The sequence below is a fragment of the Magallana gigas genome, chromosome 8 (assembly GCF_963853765.1).
Source record: "Magallana gigas chromosome 8, xbMagGiga1.1, whole genome shotgun sequence".
Taxonomy (NCBI): Eukaryota; Metazoa; Mollusca; class Bivalvia; order Ostreida; family Ostreidae; genus Magallana; species Magallana gigas.
In genome coordinates, this window is record NC_088860.1 from 21,647,349 (window position 1) to 21,665,430 (window position 18,082).

Genomic DNA, 18,082 nt, shown 5'->3' on the forward strand with positions numbered 1-18,082 from the left:
AACTGTCATAAAATTCTTGTATCGGTATATATGGGTTATAGACCTTCAGTGCATTTTTTTTTCTTTTTTCTTAAAACTAATCTTGAATGTAATAGCTATTATAAGGATAAAGCTTTGGAGACTAATTTTTATATTTGCCATACCCAAAAATCCTATTCTTTTTACTATTTTGAGTTTGAAGCAACTTATATTGAAACTGTATCATTGGTGAAGTAATTTCATTGTAGGATAATGTGTGTAATAAACACGTTGTAAAAAACATGTTTTTTTTTTCAAAATAGAACACAGGCAATATCAAAAGGGGTGGGGCTTCTACGAATAACTCCTTGATCGACTTATCTAATAAAAGCGCCATCTATCGGTTCGCGCCATAATACAAAAATGGCGCCAGCACCCGAAAAGGACGATGGAACAAACGATCAAGATGATGTGCAAGGTTTGCAAATTAATTAACTTGAATATTTTCTTAATGTGTGATTTAGATACTTCTATGATTAATAAACCATCTCAGTGAAACGATCTCGATTTTTTAGTATGTTTACGATAAATATGCAAATGTGTACAGATTTTAAGTGGGGAATGAAAACAAAAAAAATAAACATTTGTTTTTGTTTGTAGTAGAGCAGGGATTGGCGAAATCTCGCTCTCGTAGGGAGAAAAGGGATAGAGGAGGACGATCTGCAGCATTGGAAAGGTTAAAGAAAGTAAAAGAGACAGGAGAGAAACACAAATACGATGTAAGTGAAGGAAGTATGTTGCGCCGATATTGTATATATAATGAAAAAATATTTGTTGATTTTCTAGGAAACGTTTAAGTATAATGGAATCTAAGTGGCAGTGTCATCAGTGATTGATGGTGGCAGCAATCTGGTAGAAGCAGAGGTAGCGCACCTAGACGGTCAAGAATGTCCTAATGAAAACCTTCTGTGTCTGTCATAGTTTGTTGTGGGTTTTTTATGTAATTTTTTAGTTCTTAAAACTCTGGACTAATTTTACTCAGCACATTCCCTAAACATGACAAAACATTCCTGGGGAAGGCTATGACATTTATGTTCTTAAACCCTGGCATGCAAATACAAAAAACAAAGACTTCTCTGACAATTTTGATTGACTTTCATGTCGACAGGGACCTTTATCATTATGAAGGAGAAGTGCCTGAGTCCATGCCAATTCTAAACAGAATTCTCTGACACCACTTGATTAACTTATTTTTCCATCTGTTATATAATTTTGTTTGAATGATTGCGAAGATGCTAGCATGCAGCCCTATCTGGAAAATATCAATCCACATGGTGTTGGTCATTGATTTGCATATCAATGACCAGACTTTTATTACACCTACCCAAAGAAATCAAACTCTTTTAACGCAGTATGATTCATATTTAAGATCACTGTTACAGGTGGAAGAGGAAAAGAATGTGTATGACATTGTTAATGAAGACGAGTATTCAGAGATAGTGCGGCAACGCCAGGATGATGACTGGATTGTGGATGATGGTGAGTTTTATCTTAATTCATACAAGCATTAGCCATGTTACAAATCTTTGAAAGCATGTGGTTTTCTTAGTTGCCAGCTCAGTAGATTTTGTATTTTTAATCAATACGTGAGCTGCACAACGCAAAGTTTCTAATTAGCTGGTCGATCCAAAGGAGTGTAGGTGTTCTGTTTATGTAGGCCACTTAGTTTTCTGCAGCATTTTCTGTTTACTCTTGAAATTTTTTTGGCAAATTTGCTTCTGTATGTAACCCTAAAGTTCCAAAATGTGTACTTAATGGGTGGCCATATTTTTGTCATCAGATTTAAGCATTACGTCATGTTGAGTTTTTAAAAATTTGATTAAGTAATTGCAGAAACCATTAAATAAATAAGTATTTAAGGATAAATATAAACACAATGATAGAAGGGGTTTTCCTTAACGTGCCTGTATACATTGTCTTTGACAGATGGGGCTGGTTATGTGGAGGATGGCCGTGAAATCTTTGATGATGACCTCAGTGAGGAGCCAGGAGCCAACAAAGGAAGTAAGACAAAGAGTCATTCGGCGTAACTTAAACACACTGAATTTTCTACTGCTGCACTGGAAAATTATTTTCATTTAAAAATTTTATTTTTTCTTGTAGAGAAAGAGGAGAAGAAGAAAAGTAAAAATCCCAACATTGTGCGTCCTGGATCCAAACCCAAAACCACCATCAAGTCTATGTTTGCTGCCCAGTCCTCCACAGGGGGATCGAAGCTAAAGTCTGAGGTATAGGAATCTGTTATACAGTAATTGTTGGATTAGAGTATAAAATGAAAAAAAAAATGTGTGATTTTGAGTAAAGGATATAAGACGCAAGTCATAAAAAACATTCAGACAGGTGAGCATCAGCTATTTATAGTTTCTAAACTGCATGCTTGGTATCAATTTTCAGAAAGATGTTTCATTGGCTAATGATGATTTGCTGGGAGATCTGATGGAGGAACTTCATCAGGGGCCCGCTGATGGCATGATGAAACCGTTACCCATCAAGCTGAAGAAGAAAGGATTCAGTGCCACCAAGTCAGTTTTGAATGTTTGATGTTAAAACTACTTTGAATCTGTTTGATTAAATTGCATAGCGTATTTGTCGGACATTGTACAAGAATTTTACATATTTTAGATTTTAGATGTTCAGTTACTCATTCTGTTAAAAAAAAAAACCCATACAAATTCACTTCTCATTTTGCTCAATTTCTGTAGTATTCAACTTCTTTAAAAAAAAAAAAAAAAACAACTTACAGAATAGCTTTAATTTTGCTCCATTCATGTAGATCTCCCTTGAATCCATTCAACACCAACATACCATCATCAGGAGCACAGCCTGTGAAAAAGAAACCAATAATCAAGACAGAGCCACGAGCAGTCCCCATCAAGTTGGAACCTCGTTCTCTACCGAGACCCAACATCCCTGACCCTGAGGACAATTTTGATGAGGTAGATGGAATTGACATGGGGATGGGACCAGCAGTGAAGCAAGAAATTGTCGAGGACCTCCCACAGTCATCTGAATGTCAAGGTATGACCTCTGTAAAGTCAATTATGGTTAAGATGTTGTGAAGTGAAACAAAGAACTGTTAAGATCAGACTTGCAATTTTTAAATTTTTAATCTTAATTCCTAATAAACTGTATTTTTATATAGACAGGCACAATTATTTAAAATTGCACAGAAGTAGAATGTTTTCTAACGTGTTTGGACATTGTGTTATTAAGTATATTTACAAGGTAAAAATTCAATTTTGAAGATGAAGCAGCCATGATGGATCTGAATGATGTAGACTTTGATGAGGATCTTGGTATCAAGAAAGAAGAAACTAATGAGAAATTGGTCAAACCAAAAAAGGAAATATCCATGTGAGTAAAAGCTGTATGCACATTGCCAATTAGTGAAGAATTGAATTACATGTACTTATGATTTTACAATTTTCACATTTTCAGTCCATTTGAAACACTGTCTACAGGATGGGAGAAATATCAAAATGACTCTCAGGAGGAATCTGTGGCAGAGGTCAAAGTTGACACATCAGAGCTGCCATTGGTTACTTCATCTAATGGGGAACAAGTCCTGCGATTCTATTGGCTGGATGCTTATGAAGATCCATATAGCAGTCCAGGTATTTGTACTGTACAGTTTATATGGAAAATAAGGAGATGAATGTAATGATAAAGCAGATGTGCATTTGTAAGTCAGACGGTAAATTTAGAAATGTATATTTCCATGTATTGTAATTTTTCAGGCACTGTTTACTTATTTGGAAAGGTTTGGATAGAGAAAGCCAAAGTCTATGTGAGCTGTTGTGTGACTGTGAAGAATATAGAGAGGAGAATATATGTACTTCCCAGATCAACAGTAGGTGTTTCTAGATTTCAGATTTATTTCACATGTAAGATAAGGTAAAAAAAAAAAATGTGCTGAGAGATCTGGCTTTCTCTTTTATAGCTTTGATTTTTCTTATGATCCTGTATAATGTTAATTTTGTCGCCATCATTACCACATGTATACGCTGAACATTGTAATTTTAGGTTATCTTGTTCTTAAGATTTCCATAGATTAGCATGAAAGTTTTTAAAAACTTTATAAACTTGTAAGTTGTAACGAAGTTTGAAAGTTTGGTATAAAAAGTATTTTAAGAGTGATGATAAAAATAACAGTTTTGCAATTGCTTTTTGTTCACTGATGTGCATGCACATGAATTTTCTTGATTCTTACAGAGAAAGAACTTGAAGTCTGGCTCTGACACTGGGATAGATGTCACCATGGTTGATGTGTACTCTGAGTTCAATGAGAAAATAGCGGAAAAGTTCAAGATACCAAAGTTCAAGTCCAAGGTAATGGAGAGCTTTAGTTATTGATGCAAAGATGTGCTATGATCAATATAATTAACTGCTTCAAGAACTTGTATTAGACAGTGTAAATGTGCATTTTGTAGAAAGTCACCAAGCAGTATGCGTTCGAGAAGGTTGATGTTCCAGTGGAGTCTGATTATTTAGAGATCAGGTTTGGGGTAAATATCAGATGTTATTAAGCCTCCTGGGGAAAACTGTTTTTACCTATAATACTTTAGATATTAAAATTACTAAAAATGTACTGATTTTTAATACAGGCAGAGATTCCACCATTACCCAGGGATTTAGAAGGAGAGACGTTCAGTCATGTATTTGGCACTCACACATCATGGTGAGATCAGGAATTTTGAATACCAAACCTATATATTTACATGAATTGATGTGAAATTGAAAGTGTAAAAGAAGCCTGCATAAATAGAATGCATGTACATTATGAACTTTCTTGTGAATTTTGAGGAGGGAGAATATTATATGTGATATTGTATTTCAGTTTGGAGCTTTTGCTTATTGATTCCAAAATGAAAGGACCTGGATGGTTGGACATTAAGCTTCCTCGTGAGTTAACATCGGAATAAGCAATATGTTTATAAATAGCTTGACATTGGAAAGTATGTTTTTTGAGACAAGTTTGTTTTATCCAACTTGACCTGACATCTACCTTTTCATTGTAGAGATAGTAAACCCCCAAGTCAGCTGGTGTAAAATAGAGGTAGCTAAAAAATATTTATCGAAAGTAAAATTGACAATGTACATGAAATATGTATCTGTATAATTACATTGTACATGTAACATTTGGTATATCTAAATGTGTGTTTACATAAAATTGATTGATAGGTCAGCATCAGTAAGCCAGAGTTGTTGTCAGTTGTTAGTGACCAGCAGCTGACCCCGCCTCCTCTTGTCGTCATGACGTTAAACCTTAGGACCCTCCCCAACCACAAAAATCATCAAAATGAAGTAAGTACAAGAAAAGATAGCAGCCCCATCATCACCAAAATTTTCACATCACTCAACTCGGTCCTCAACTCAAATCTTTAAAAGAAAAGTATATAAGTTTGAGGACAAAACTCAGACTTGAGTCTGAGCAATGACTTCAGGAAAGTTGGTGACAGCAGGGATTGTTCACTTATGTAAACATGTAAATGGTGTTTCGATAGATACAGACTTCTTTATATTGTGCTCTTTGCGACCTAGAAAAAAACTTATAAAGTATCTAAAAATTTGAGATACAGGGGTTAAAATTCATAAAGTAACAGTGATTGGGACTTTCAACTCCCTTTGACATACCCATGATATTCAGTATGTTGATGTAAGAGATATTCAAAGTTCAATTTTATGAGCCAAAAATCCATCCTGTACATACATTAGTTATACCAAAGTCTCTAAAAGAGGTCAGAGGAAGGTAAATGGAAACATGATCTCAGAAATTGCGAATAACCATGAAGTAATTCTGTGTTTCAGATTGTAGCAGCCACCTGTCTTGTCCAGGAATCTTTCAGTATCGATAAACCTGCACCAAAAAACCCATTCCAACAACATTTCTGTGGTAACTTATGTTGATATTGTTGTATTTTTATGTACAATGATGATTCTTTTATGGTATACATGTGTAAATTAGAATGGGACAATTATGCTGCATCTTAAAATCAACAGATAATATCTTAAATTTGATCATAGTTCCACCTTGATGCATATTTTTACCTACACTTAGTTGTTAAATAAAAAATCTTATCTTCACAAAATTGTCATCTTTACATAATTGAATAATTTTGCTTTTTTTTTTTTTTCTGTTTTTTGTTATTTGAGTTATTGCCTAATACTTTAATATTAAAGATTATTTGTTTCAGTTTTAACAAAACCCAGTGATAGTCTTTTTCCATTTGACTTTCGAGAGAAGCTTCAAAAAGAGGTATGTCCTGAATAAAAAAAGAATTGATCTGCTGTATAAAAAAAAATACTCTTATGATTATCTGGATATAATATTTAATTTTGCTGTTTAAAAAAAATGCTTTTCTTGTACTGTTTGAAGGGAAAGAAATTACGGGTTGAAATGCTTCCCAATGAAAGAGCCTTAATGGGATTCCTTTTGGCCAAGATTCATAAATTAGACCCAGATGTCATTGTAGTAAGTTTCTTGAAATACAATAACCTCTTTTTGTGTGACTTTTCTTAGAATTTGAATAATGTACTTTGATATGAGACTTTTACATGTATTTCACAGGGGTGAATTTTCAGAATTTTGTCATGCCAGAATCTTTTTATTATAGGGACATGACATCTTTGGATTTGATTTAGATTTAATCCTCCACAGAATAAATGCCAACAAAGTTCCTCACTGGTCAAAAATTGGGAGACTCAAAAGAACCAAAATGCCAAAATTATCAGTAAGGAAGATTTGTGGATACGCTTTAGTGTAAAAAAAATTCCTTCTTCTATTGCATAGAATGCCTCCTCCCATGCAGTATCCTTACATTGTGAATGATTTAGAATATGTGTGTGTGATATACACGGTAGTACATAAGGCAAAATAATAGGTGATTTATTCACAGCTATATTACATCACATGCTACTGCATTAATTACTTTTATTACAATTTTGAGAAGGGAATATCTTGATTATTAAAGCTAGCAAAAAAAAACCTGTAAAAGAATTATTCCCCTGCTCAAATCTTGCAATAAAAGAAAATCCCTACCTGCTGCATGGAATTACATTTGGAAAAATTGTGCCTGTGAAACTAAAGATTTTTTTCCACTATAACTTCATTTAACGGTACTTACATGAAATGTTTAAATAGGGACCCGGTCACAGAGGGTTTGCTGATAAAACAGCAGCCTGTGGGCGACTTGTGTGTGACATTAAATTGTCGGCCAAGGAACTCATCAGATCCCGGAGTTACGACCTCACGGAACTAGCCAATGTCATACTGAAGTCCAAGAGGCTGGAGTTAGACTATGATCAGATACGCAACATGTACATGTAAGAACCAATCATTATACCTCAAAACTCTTTCTTCTTTGACTGCTACATGTAATTATACCCCCGCTCCGAAGGAGAGGGGGTATACTGTTTTACCCTTGTGTGTCTGTCTGTCTGTCCGTCCGTCTGTCTGTCCGTCCGTAACAAAAATTTCTGTCGCATTTATCTCAGCAACTATTTATCGCAGATGCTTGAAATTTTAACACAGTGTTTGTTAAGGCATGCCATATCGTGGGATATATTTTTGTACCAATCGGACGTCAACTTCCTGTAAAATGACGACTTTGCTTATTTTTTAACCAAAATTTTCAAACAAATTTTCGTCAAAGATTTCTCAGCAACTGTTTATCGCAGATGCTTGAAATTTTTACACAATATTTGTATAGGCATGCCATATCGTGGGATATATTTTTGTACCAATCAGACGTCAACTTCCTGTTAAATGACGACATTGTTTATTTTTAGCAAAAATTTTCAAACAAATTTCCGTCAAAGAATTCTCAGCAACTATTTATCGCAGATGCTTGAAATTTTTACACAGTATTTGTATAGGCATGCTTTATCATGGGATGTATTTTTGTACCAATCAGACGTCAACTTCCTGTTAAATGACGACTGTTTATTTTTTGCCAAAATTTTCAAACAAATTTCCGTCAAAGAATTCTCAGCAACTATTTATCGGAGATGCTTTAAATTTTAACACACTATTTGTTTAGGCATGCCATATTGTGGGATATATTTTTGTACCAATCGGACGTCATCTTTCTGTTAAATGAGTACTTTGTTTATTTTAGCCTAAATTTTCAAACAAATTTTCCTCAAAGATTTCTCAGCAGCTATTTATCGCAGATGCTTGAAATTTTAACACACTATTTGTTTAGGCATGCCATATTGTGGGATATATTTCTGTACCAATCGAATGCCAGCTTTCTGTTAAATGTCGACTTTGCTTATTTTGCATATTCACATCAGTGCGGGGGTATCACTAGTGAGCATTGGCTCACAGATATCTTGTTTCTTCTGTTTTGGTATTGTATATCTGAAATATGGTGATGTGATTTTGTATATGATTTTAGGTCATCACAACAGTTACTTCAGTTACTCGAGTTAACGTTGATGGATTCTACATACATTTTGCGAATTCTGTACGAGTTAAATGTTCTTCCATTGGCTCTTCAGATTACCAGCATCTGTGGAAATGTGATGGTAAGCAAATCTCTTTTAAAAGATCTTGTTTTATATCATACTTGTTTTGTATGAAATCGCTCAGATACATGTAGTAAGATTCTGTGTATATTGTGACTTAAAAAGTTTATTTTATCTAAAGACAAGAACGTTACTTGGAGGGCGGTCAGAGAGAAATGAGTATCTACTGCTGCATGCCTTTACAGAGAAAAATTTCATCGTTCCAGATAAAGAGTACAAAAAGACGGTAGTGGTAAGTTTGTTCTGAGAAATATATGTATGTGTAATTGGATATATCTATTGATTGTTTCCCCCGTATTGTCCATTGATGTAGTTGAAAGTCTTGTTTTTAAGTTATTTTGATATCTTATATCATGAAGTGGCATTACTTAATAATTACAGTATTTACCATGCTAATGAACACTTCCAATTCATAGTTAGTAAAAATTTTGATAAAAATTTACATGTACAATTATGTGCTTAATGAAACTGATTTGAATGACTAAACAGAAAGAGGCAATAGATGATGACGAAGCAGAGGATGGTGGGAAGGGAGGTAAATCCAGCGGCCGACGGAAACCTGCCTATGCTGGGGGTCTTGTTTTGGATCCCAAGAAAGGTACGAACACAAAAAAGTTCTAGTTATTATCGATTTGATCATTAAGCATCTTTAAAGTAATGACAGATACCTTGTTTTAACATGTATGAATAATGAGACTTTGGCTCTGTTGTAGGATTCTATGACAAGTATATTTTGTTGCTGGACTTTAACAGTCTTTACCCCTCCATTATACAAGAGTACAACATCTGTTTTACCACAGTTAGCAGAAACGCTGTACAACAGGTAGGGATTGTCATAGAACTTAAGATATTGTCAGATATTTCCATCTCATGCATTTCTGATTTACATTTACTACAGTACTGATCAGACCCAACCTGACAGAAAGTAAACCCCTGGGCTTCAGGGTTGGCAAAAAAGCGGGAAATACTCATATTTCCCAGGACGGTGGGAAATACTGGTAATTCCCGGGAATTACTGGTATTTCCTGGGAAATACTGGGAAATAAAGTACAACTACATATTATAGTACTTCATACTTAAGACATTAGTCTTAATTAAATCTGTAGGGATGTAGACAATAGTACACCTTGTCAGCAATGACATTTTATAATGTTCTTTGATTTTAACAAGTTTTGACTGGTCAGTAATGCATTGGTTATCTCTTATGAATACTCAAAACATGGTTCATTCATATACCATTGTAATTTGTTTTTAAGGCTTTAATCAGGTATAGGTGCATCTACACAGTTATCATAAACATGATATCAAAGGTTCCATTTTCTGGTTATTTGGTGAATATGAAAATGGGGCAAGCAAATTGTGAAAAAAAAAGTGTGACTGTGTCACTACCTCAGTATGAAACACACCTAAGAAGAAGCCAATTAGCCCCACTCATAGTCTATATCTCCCCAAAACAGGAGCACAAAACTGTCAAGTGTAATTATTTATTAAAACAACATGTGTGATTATTGAATTTTTACTTGTAACACCTACACTAATTATAACAGTTTATTTTGTGCTTTGAATTATAAATCTGTAAAACACAAAACTTGAGGTTAAAAAAAAAATGGACTAAAATTTGTACATTAGCAGCTATAGAAATCTTTTGGAATAGGTGATCTGGTGAATTTAAGATTTATAAACTGGCAGTGAAATGGGGAAGTATAATAAATTGGTTTTTGATGCTTACTGTTCATATCTTTTATCATAAACATAAGTTTTACATTGAACAAACTAAAGAAATAAAAATTATAAATTTGTATTTCCCAGTATTTCCCAGTTTAGTGGAAAACAGTAGTATTTACCGGGATGGGAAATACCGGTATTTACCACCGGTAATTCCCAGCACTGGTATTTCCCGGCCAACCCTGCTGGGCTTACTTCGGGTTTACTAGAGTGGACCCAGAGAAAACCCAGAATGGACACAGGGTAAACCCTGATCAGAAGTATACCCTTGAGCGCAGAAGCTACTGTGTATTCAGAATATACAAGAGGCAAGAATTAGAGGCAGTAGGATGATTAGATAAAAGACAGGTCTGCTTCACACTTCAGTGCCTACAGTTGACGTCAAAAGCAATATCCAAGTAACCCCAAAGTAAACCTTGAATGGACCCAAATTTTCAAAAAGTGAACCCCAAAAATAAACCTGGGGTTCAGTCGGGGTTTACTCTTGTGTTAAGTTGGGTCTGGTTGGTACTTTATTTATTGAACATGTATCGAACAAGAATGCTTTAATCACAGGCATGTCTGATTGATACAAGTACTTAAAAGTGGTTATTAATGCTGGTGGTTTAGTACATGTTTTCCTTAGTCAAACAGTATGAGTTGGTATTAAATATGCTATTGCGTGATTTACCACTTTAAAGTTTGTAATGTTGTAAACATGCGCGTGGGGATATTTTACGCAGTTTTAAGCTTACCAGGTATTGTTTAATTTTCCCACTCGTAAATAACCACTTTACAGTATATACTATTCATGGTATTTTTCAAAAGTTGCACCAGTATTGAACAAGAGTTTGTTCTGATTAACAGAGTGAAAAAGATGATGAGGAGCCAATAATAGAGCTACCTGACAAAGACCTGGAGCCTGGCATCCTGCCAACAGAGATCAGAAAACTGGTGGAGAGCAGACGACAGGTCAAACAGCTGATGAAGGGCGACATCTCAAACGAGCAGTACATGCAGGTGATTAACAATCTGGAGACAGATATAAATTCAGATTGTCTACTCACCTTCACTTTTAACTTATTTTTGATCCCAGAAAGAAAGTTATATTTTGTTTAATAATTATCCCCGTTTTAGATTGGTTCATTAAAAATTAGGGCAAATGGAGGGAAATATCTCTGTATACACCACTTGCTTGTCTTTTACATGTCCTTGACTTTATTTTACGACATTTCAGTATGACATCAGACAGAAAGCTCTGAAGCTGACTGCCAACAGTATGTACGGTTGTCTGGGATTTAGCCACTCCAGGTTCTTTGCCAAACCTTTAGCAGCACTTATTACAGCAAAGGGTAGAGAGGTCAGTGTCAAAAATACAGTATATATAAGATATTGATAAGTGAGTTACAAAATTGTATTGCATACAAACCATATACATGTAGTTCTTGTAGTTCAATACATGTAAAGGAGCCTGAAATAAATCTTTCATTATTGTTGTGAAAAAAATCAATGAAAATTTTCATATTTTGCATTTGGAAGATAACATTTATCCAGTTACTCTCTTTTACAGATTTTGATGAAGACGAAAGACTTAGTGCAATCTGTAAGTAAGGTTTTAAACATAGAGCATATCAAACTTTTACACTTTTATTTTATTCTAATTGCTTAAGTCCTTTTTCCTCCTTGTTACAGATGAATCTGGACGTTATCTATGGAGACACAGACTCCATCATGATCAACACTAACTGCAACGACATTGATGCTGTCTATAAAGTCGGCAATAAGGTTAGCTTATACATGGCTTCTACAATCTTCGAACATTGCATATACATGCACCTCGAAGATCACTGAAGCATACTTACACATGTACATGTAGATCAGGAGAAATGAGAAACACTTTTGATCGCTAAATTTGATAAAAGACTTTGTCAAAGAGGGACAATTTTACATGATTGATGTAAAGTTTACCTGTACCTGTTTATGTAGATGGAAAGAAAACATTGCTATTGGAGATTTCTTACTCTAAGATCTTGTCAAAGAGTGTTGTACTATATTTGACTGAATGTTGACAGGTGAAGTCTGAGGTGAACAAGCTGTACAAGCTGTTGGAGATCGACATTGACGGAGTGTTCAAGTCCATGTTGTTACTGAAGAAAAAGAAGTACGCTGCACTTAGTGTCTCCAAAGGACCGGACGGAAAGTACGTGGAGCACAAGGAACTGAAGGGGTTGGACATCGTCCGCAGGGACTGGAGTGACCTAGCCAAAGAGGCAGGAAAGTAGGTCAAATGGACTTTCTCTGACTCTTTACTCTAAAATATGACTACACACAAGATATTTAGAGCTAAATATAATGGTATGGATTCATTTAACTCTTAAATTAGGTTCACATTTACTTTGTGTATGCTGTGCTAATAATTTCAGATCAAATGCATGTCGTAGTAGACTGACTTACATGTAATGCAATGTACAGTACATGTACTTCTTTTTTCTTAGCTTTTGACTTGTTGAACTTTGTTATTATTGATTACCACTAGTTTGAGTTGAATTAAATGAAAATGTTCATATGTGCATTTTCTGTTCTTTTATGCCAATTTCAGCTGTTTGATTCCATGAACATTTCATTTATTAATGACTTAAACGATAACTCTGTTTTGCAGCTTTGTTGTGGAACAAATTTTGTCAGGGGAAACTCGGGAAACAATTGTTGAGAACATTCATAGCAAACTGATGGAAGTTGGAGAGAAAGTTAGAAATGGTGATATTCCAATAGAATTGTACTACATTACTAAGGTACAGTATATATTTACATGTAACTATAAAGTATAGATTGTTCTTGCAAGGAGATCAAGATGATTAGATCAGTTAGTCATCTTATTTCCTTGAGAATATGCTATTTAAATCCATATTAATTACTAAATATGATTAATTAATTGTAGCAACTCACAAAAAATCCTGAGGATTACCCAGACAAGAAAAGTCTACCTCACGTTCAAGTAGCCCTGAGAGTCAACAGTAAGGGAGGAAAGAAAATGAAGGCAGGAGACACGGTGCCCTACATCATATGCGCGGTAAACTTTATTCATGGATTATGATTAAAGGTTCAATTTTCTTCCTTCATAGGACAATTAAAGTATATGTCATATTTTCTTTAACAAGGATGGTTCAACCTTGGCAGCATCACAGAGAGCATATCATCCAGAAGAGCTAGCAAAGAGTAACACCCTCACAGTCGGTTAGTGATGACGTAAACTATATATTCTTGACTTTACAATGTTGGTAAACCTCAGTAAATGTACAGTTATATGTCTATACAAATTAAGATGCTTTGTGCTTTTCTTTCAGACACTAAGTACTACCTCTCCCAGCAAGTCCACCCTGTTGTGTCCAGGCTGTGTGATCCGATAGAGGGCACGGACGCTGCTCATCTGGCCGAGTGTTTAGGTATGTATGCACTTTGTATACAATATAACTATCAAACTTGATGTATACAATAAACTACTTGATCAAGTTTATGCTAATTAATATTTGCAGGGCACCTCTGCATTGGTTTAATTGATCAAAGATTAAGAGGAATAACTTGGTTAATTTTTTTTTTGGTTGGGGGTAAAAATGAGTTATTCCCCTTTGCTAAAACAACTCGGCATCAACCATATGCAAATATTTATAAAAAAAATAATAAATCAAACTTAAAATTATTTCTTTTTAACCTAATGGTCTGAAGCACTGCAAATTTGTTAATAAAAGAAATCAATGCGATATGAGTGATATATGTATAAGTGTTGGCCCAAAAATGTACTCTGATGCGGCATTACATCTAATACAGTGTCACAAAAATATGAAAAGATGAAAATCAAAAGTTGCAGTATATAGATCAATGTTAAAACATAACAGTTTTAATTTCATTGAAGGTCTGGACCCATCAGGTTACAAACATACAGCCAGATATGATGAAGAGGATGAAGCTTTGCTCAATGGAACCGAAATTTCTGATGAAGAGAAATACAGAGACTGTGAGAGATTTAAGTTTGTGTGTCCCAACCCATTATGTGGTCGAGAAATTATTGTAGATGCTGCCTTCACTGGAGCTGTGAGTATTGTTGCAAAGAAAATATTTGCATAAAAGCTGTAAAGAGAACATTATTTAGTCATTCAATTCGTAACTGAAGGATAAGTGGCCAAATTTGTTTTTACTGACTGAACTTTGCTTAACATTTTATTTGTGTCAAATTTGACAAATTTGAATTAAATAAAGAAACATTTGTACCTAGAATCATCTAACTATTCATATGTTGTTAATGTTTTATTACCCTACTTCATTCCATTCTCAAAGTAATCAATGAATTATTTCTCAAAGTATCCAATAATACATGTACCTGTATATAAAGTTATTAAGTAGATGCAAATCATTGAAAAAAAAAAAGGATTCTGTGTTTGATGGTGCTCTTTTTCACGTTCAATCCCATCTACTATATACATGTATACAATGTAACACTGGGTTTCAGGGGGAGTGGACAGAATGTGCAATTGGTGTTTGTCCAAATAAGGAATGCAAGACTAAACTAGATGAGAAAACTCCCTACATCTGTAACAGACTACGCATGGACATTAGAAGGCACATACAGAAATATTACCAGGTGATATCAATATTCTTTTCTGTAAGGGTAAAATGATACAATGTCATCATGATTCGATGCAATTTTTGGTAAACATATTCATCAAATTTTGTTTCGATGATTATTGTTTTATTCCTTTATAACATGCAGTAAATTACAATATTATATATTCATATATTATATGTACATAAAGCCCCTTTAACAATTGGTGCTCGAGCACTTTACAACACTTTGCAATCAGATAGTTTAGCTGCGCATGATATGTCTTGCATTTGTTGCATGTGTTTTAGTGGTCATATCAAGTCGCCTCAAAAAGATTCAAACGAAACGCTAATTGTCTTAAAAGGAAGTCGCTTGCTTTTTTGGTGTAGTAGTATGTATCAGGGTCTAACCGGAAATCAATGTATGAATGAATTTTATATTTTATAATTTGTTTATACCATGCCCTTTCGAAAATTCCCTCAGAAACATCTGTAAACTACTTGTATACAGCTGTTATTCGATAGTGTTTACTTTTGAGTTTAATTCAGTTTTAGTGGAGCTGCAAAAAAAATTATTGTTCTATTCTTGATGCAGATATCTGGGAATGGTGGTTGTCATCTGCGTTTTAACACGAAATCTGCAAAATTTTCTCTATGTTGTGGTATATCTGTTCAAACTGGTTGAGACCTTGAAGACCTTAAAGATATTGAGCATATTTCAACTCAGTTGATTATACAATGTAGTAGCATGTTTAGTTACATCAAACTCCATTTTGAAAATATAAAAATATCACTCATGATTTGATTTAATGACCTGAGACACAGTAACCAATCAGAGAGCTTGTTCTATTGGGAATCATGTACACCTTTATTTTTAACGAATCAAATAAAAATAATCCGGAAAGACTCAAAGATTGTATGGAAGGCTTTGAATCGCTAAGAAGTCACATGTTGCATTAGTTCACCCCTCCTTATCTGTACACATGTAGGATTTCCGCTTTCTTCCATAAGCGACTGTTCAACAAGATAGTTAACTGTTATGTTCCTGTTTTGTTTAGGGGTGGCTAAAATGTGAAGATGCGGCGTGTGGAACAGTGACCAGAAGAGTTCCCCTGACCTTCCAGAGAGGTCATCCTGTGTGCCACGCCTGTCATCGGGGGCTTCTCCACCCACTGGTAAAAATCTCTATGCATGTTGTCTATATACAGCTTTATACAGTTGTATACACGACCTCTATACAAATAGAGACTGTTTGTTGTCCACATTCAGAATTATACATTTGAAGAAGTCACTTGGATGTCTAAACACATGGCCTCTATACATGTGTAGACAGTTGTCAACATACATATCTCTATACATGTGTAAACTGTCAGTTGCCTTCACACATGACCTCTATACATGTGTAGGCTGGCTCTCAGTTGTCTACACACATGACTTCTATACATGTGTAGACTTGTTCTTCTACACATGTGTAGACTGTCAGTTGTCTACACACATGATCTCTATAACACGTAAAGAAGTCACTTAGTTGTATACTTACATCATTGTACATGTATTGATTGTCTACACTCATGCTGATTTTCTTGTAGTATACAGACACCATGTTGTACACACAGCTGTGCTTTTATGAACACATCTTTGATGCTGATAAAGCTCTCAAGTCCATGGCAGATGGCACAGAAAAAAGTATGTACATGTGACAGTATTAAGTAACCATTAATAGTTGTCAGTATTAAGTAAACATTAATAGTTGTCAGTATTAAATAAACATTAATAGTTGTCAGAGTGTTTTGATTTGATACTTAATTTTAGCTCTATACATGTATTGAAGGGAGATTTCAGATCACTGAGAATTCCTTTAAAATGATTAGTTCTCAATTCTTCACACTAAGGTCTCATGTTGACAAGCTCTTTTATGTTAGATTAGTCGTGATATTTACACAGATGATAAATATTGGGACCCAAAGACCTTTAATAGAATTGAGTGGTGGTCATTAATCAGTGTTAAAACAATGGGCAAAGTTCAAGAAAATCAAGAAAATGATAAGATGTGCATGTATGAAATATTTGTTGCACTCTTTGCAGATTCAGCTATGACAAAATACAAAAATAATGAAACAGCAAAGGAACTCTATGGGCAGCTGAAAGACTTGGTGTCTGGAGTGATAAGGAGAAACGCATACTCGGAAGTCAATTTAGACAAGTTATTCCAGAGCACTTTTCAACTCAAAGCAAGAAATCACCAATTGACTGGATGATACTAAGTGGACACCCTTCTGTTGTACAAACCTAATGAACAGCTTATTTATCAAATGAAGTGCTTCCATGAACAAGTAAATTCTTGTTTTGACATATATATACTGTGAAGGTATAATAGCTCCGACACACTGCCAATATCTCAAACATTGTGTAATTTTTACACTTTAAATGAATATGATTTGACTGATATTTTTATCAATATTGTGCATGTATAAGTGCAGTTAGAAATAAATTATTTCACCTATTGTAGCATGATTTTTTTTTTCTTGTATGGGGAGACGTTCTAGAGTAACTTAAATTTCTCAAACAACTCTGACAACCAGAAAAACACATGTACATGTAGGTGCCCATGATGAAAGTACCAGGATAATTTATTATCTGTTGAATCAAGAGCTAAACTTCATTTATTATATACTATAGGAAAGACATTTAAGTCTGTCTACTAATAATATACAATTCTAAAAATTTCCATCTGTTTCTCTGTTGAGCATAGAATTTTAAGCTGAGGTTTGCACTCAAGCAATTTTCTAGATATCTCTGTGATTTAAACAGAATCTTGTAATTCTTCTTTACTCTTAAAGCTACATTACAAAAACAAGCTGCTTTTACTCCACAATAGTTCTCAAATTACTGTCTCTTCCTCTAGTGAACTGCTGCATTATGGGTATGTGATTCTGTCACATGTGCCTTTTATGAAGTCATCTTACTAGGTGTTGCAAAGAGATTTATCTACAACACTGTCAACAAATCAGATAATTAAACTTGTGAAAGATTCTTTGGATATTGTTCTCTTATTTAAAAAATCTTGACCAATCATTACTTTTAGAAATAACTATAATTTCATTTACCAGTTCCGGTAATTATAACCCACGGATATAATGTTTCAGAATTTTTCCTATTTGTTGGTATTGAATACAGTATTAATGAACAATTTGTAAGTGTAACTCCTCTTAATATAAACCCCTGCACAGAATTT

General features: G+C 34.4%; 1 protein-coding gene across 2 annotated transcripts; it reads left to right on the plus strand.

Moving 5' to 3' along the window:
• The first annotated feature begins 294 nt into the window (after positions 1-294).
• LOC105343069 (DNA polymerase alpha catalytic subunit) lies at positions 295-17,351 on the plus strand. Of its 2 annotated transcripts, none has more exons than XM_034472373.2 (39): positions 295-436; positions 619-737; positions 1,401-1,497; positions 1,945-2,022; positions 2,122-2,246; positions 2,413-2,540; positions 2,792-3,036; positions 3,264-3,372; positions 3,457-3,632; positions 3,756-3,868; positions 4,231-4,347; positions 4,449-4,523; positions 4,623-4,696; positions 4,856-4,920; positions 5,037-5,074; positions 5,200-5,322; positions 5,827-5,911; positions 6,213-6,274; positions 6,395-6,490; positions 6,633-6,749; positions 7,160-7,341; positions 8,418-8,547; positions 8,669-8,779; positions 9,037-9,145; positions 9,261-9,370; positions 11,119-11,271; positions 11,489-11,611; positions 11,822-11,854; positions 11,944-12,036; positions 12,324-12,529; positions 12,911-13,043; positions 13,190-13,321; positions 13,410-13,485; positions 13,596-13,694; positions 14,162-14,340; positions 14,756-14,887; positions 15,906-16,022; positions 16,437-16,533; positions 16,933-17,351. In XM_034472373.2, the coding sequence occupies exons 1-39, from the start codon at positions 382-384 to the stop codon at positions 17,103-17,105; spliced, it is 4,485 nt and encodes a 1,494-aa protein (XP_034328264.2). In that variant the 5' UTR covers positions 295-381; the 3' UTR covers positions 17,106-17,351. The 2 variants fall into 2 exon arrangements, with proteins under 2 accessions (XP_034328264.2, XP_034328265.2); XM_034472374.2 differs by having other exon boundaries at positions 335-436; positions 622-737.
• The last annotated feature ends 731 nt before the right edge of the window (positions 17,352-18,082 follow it).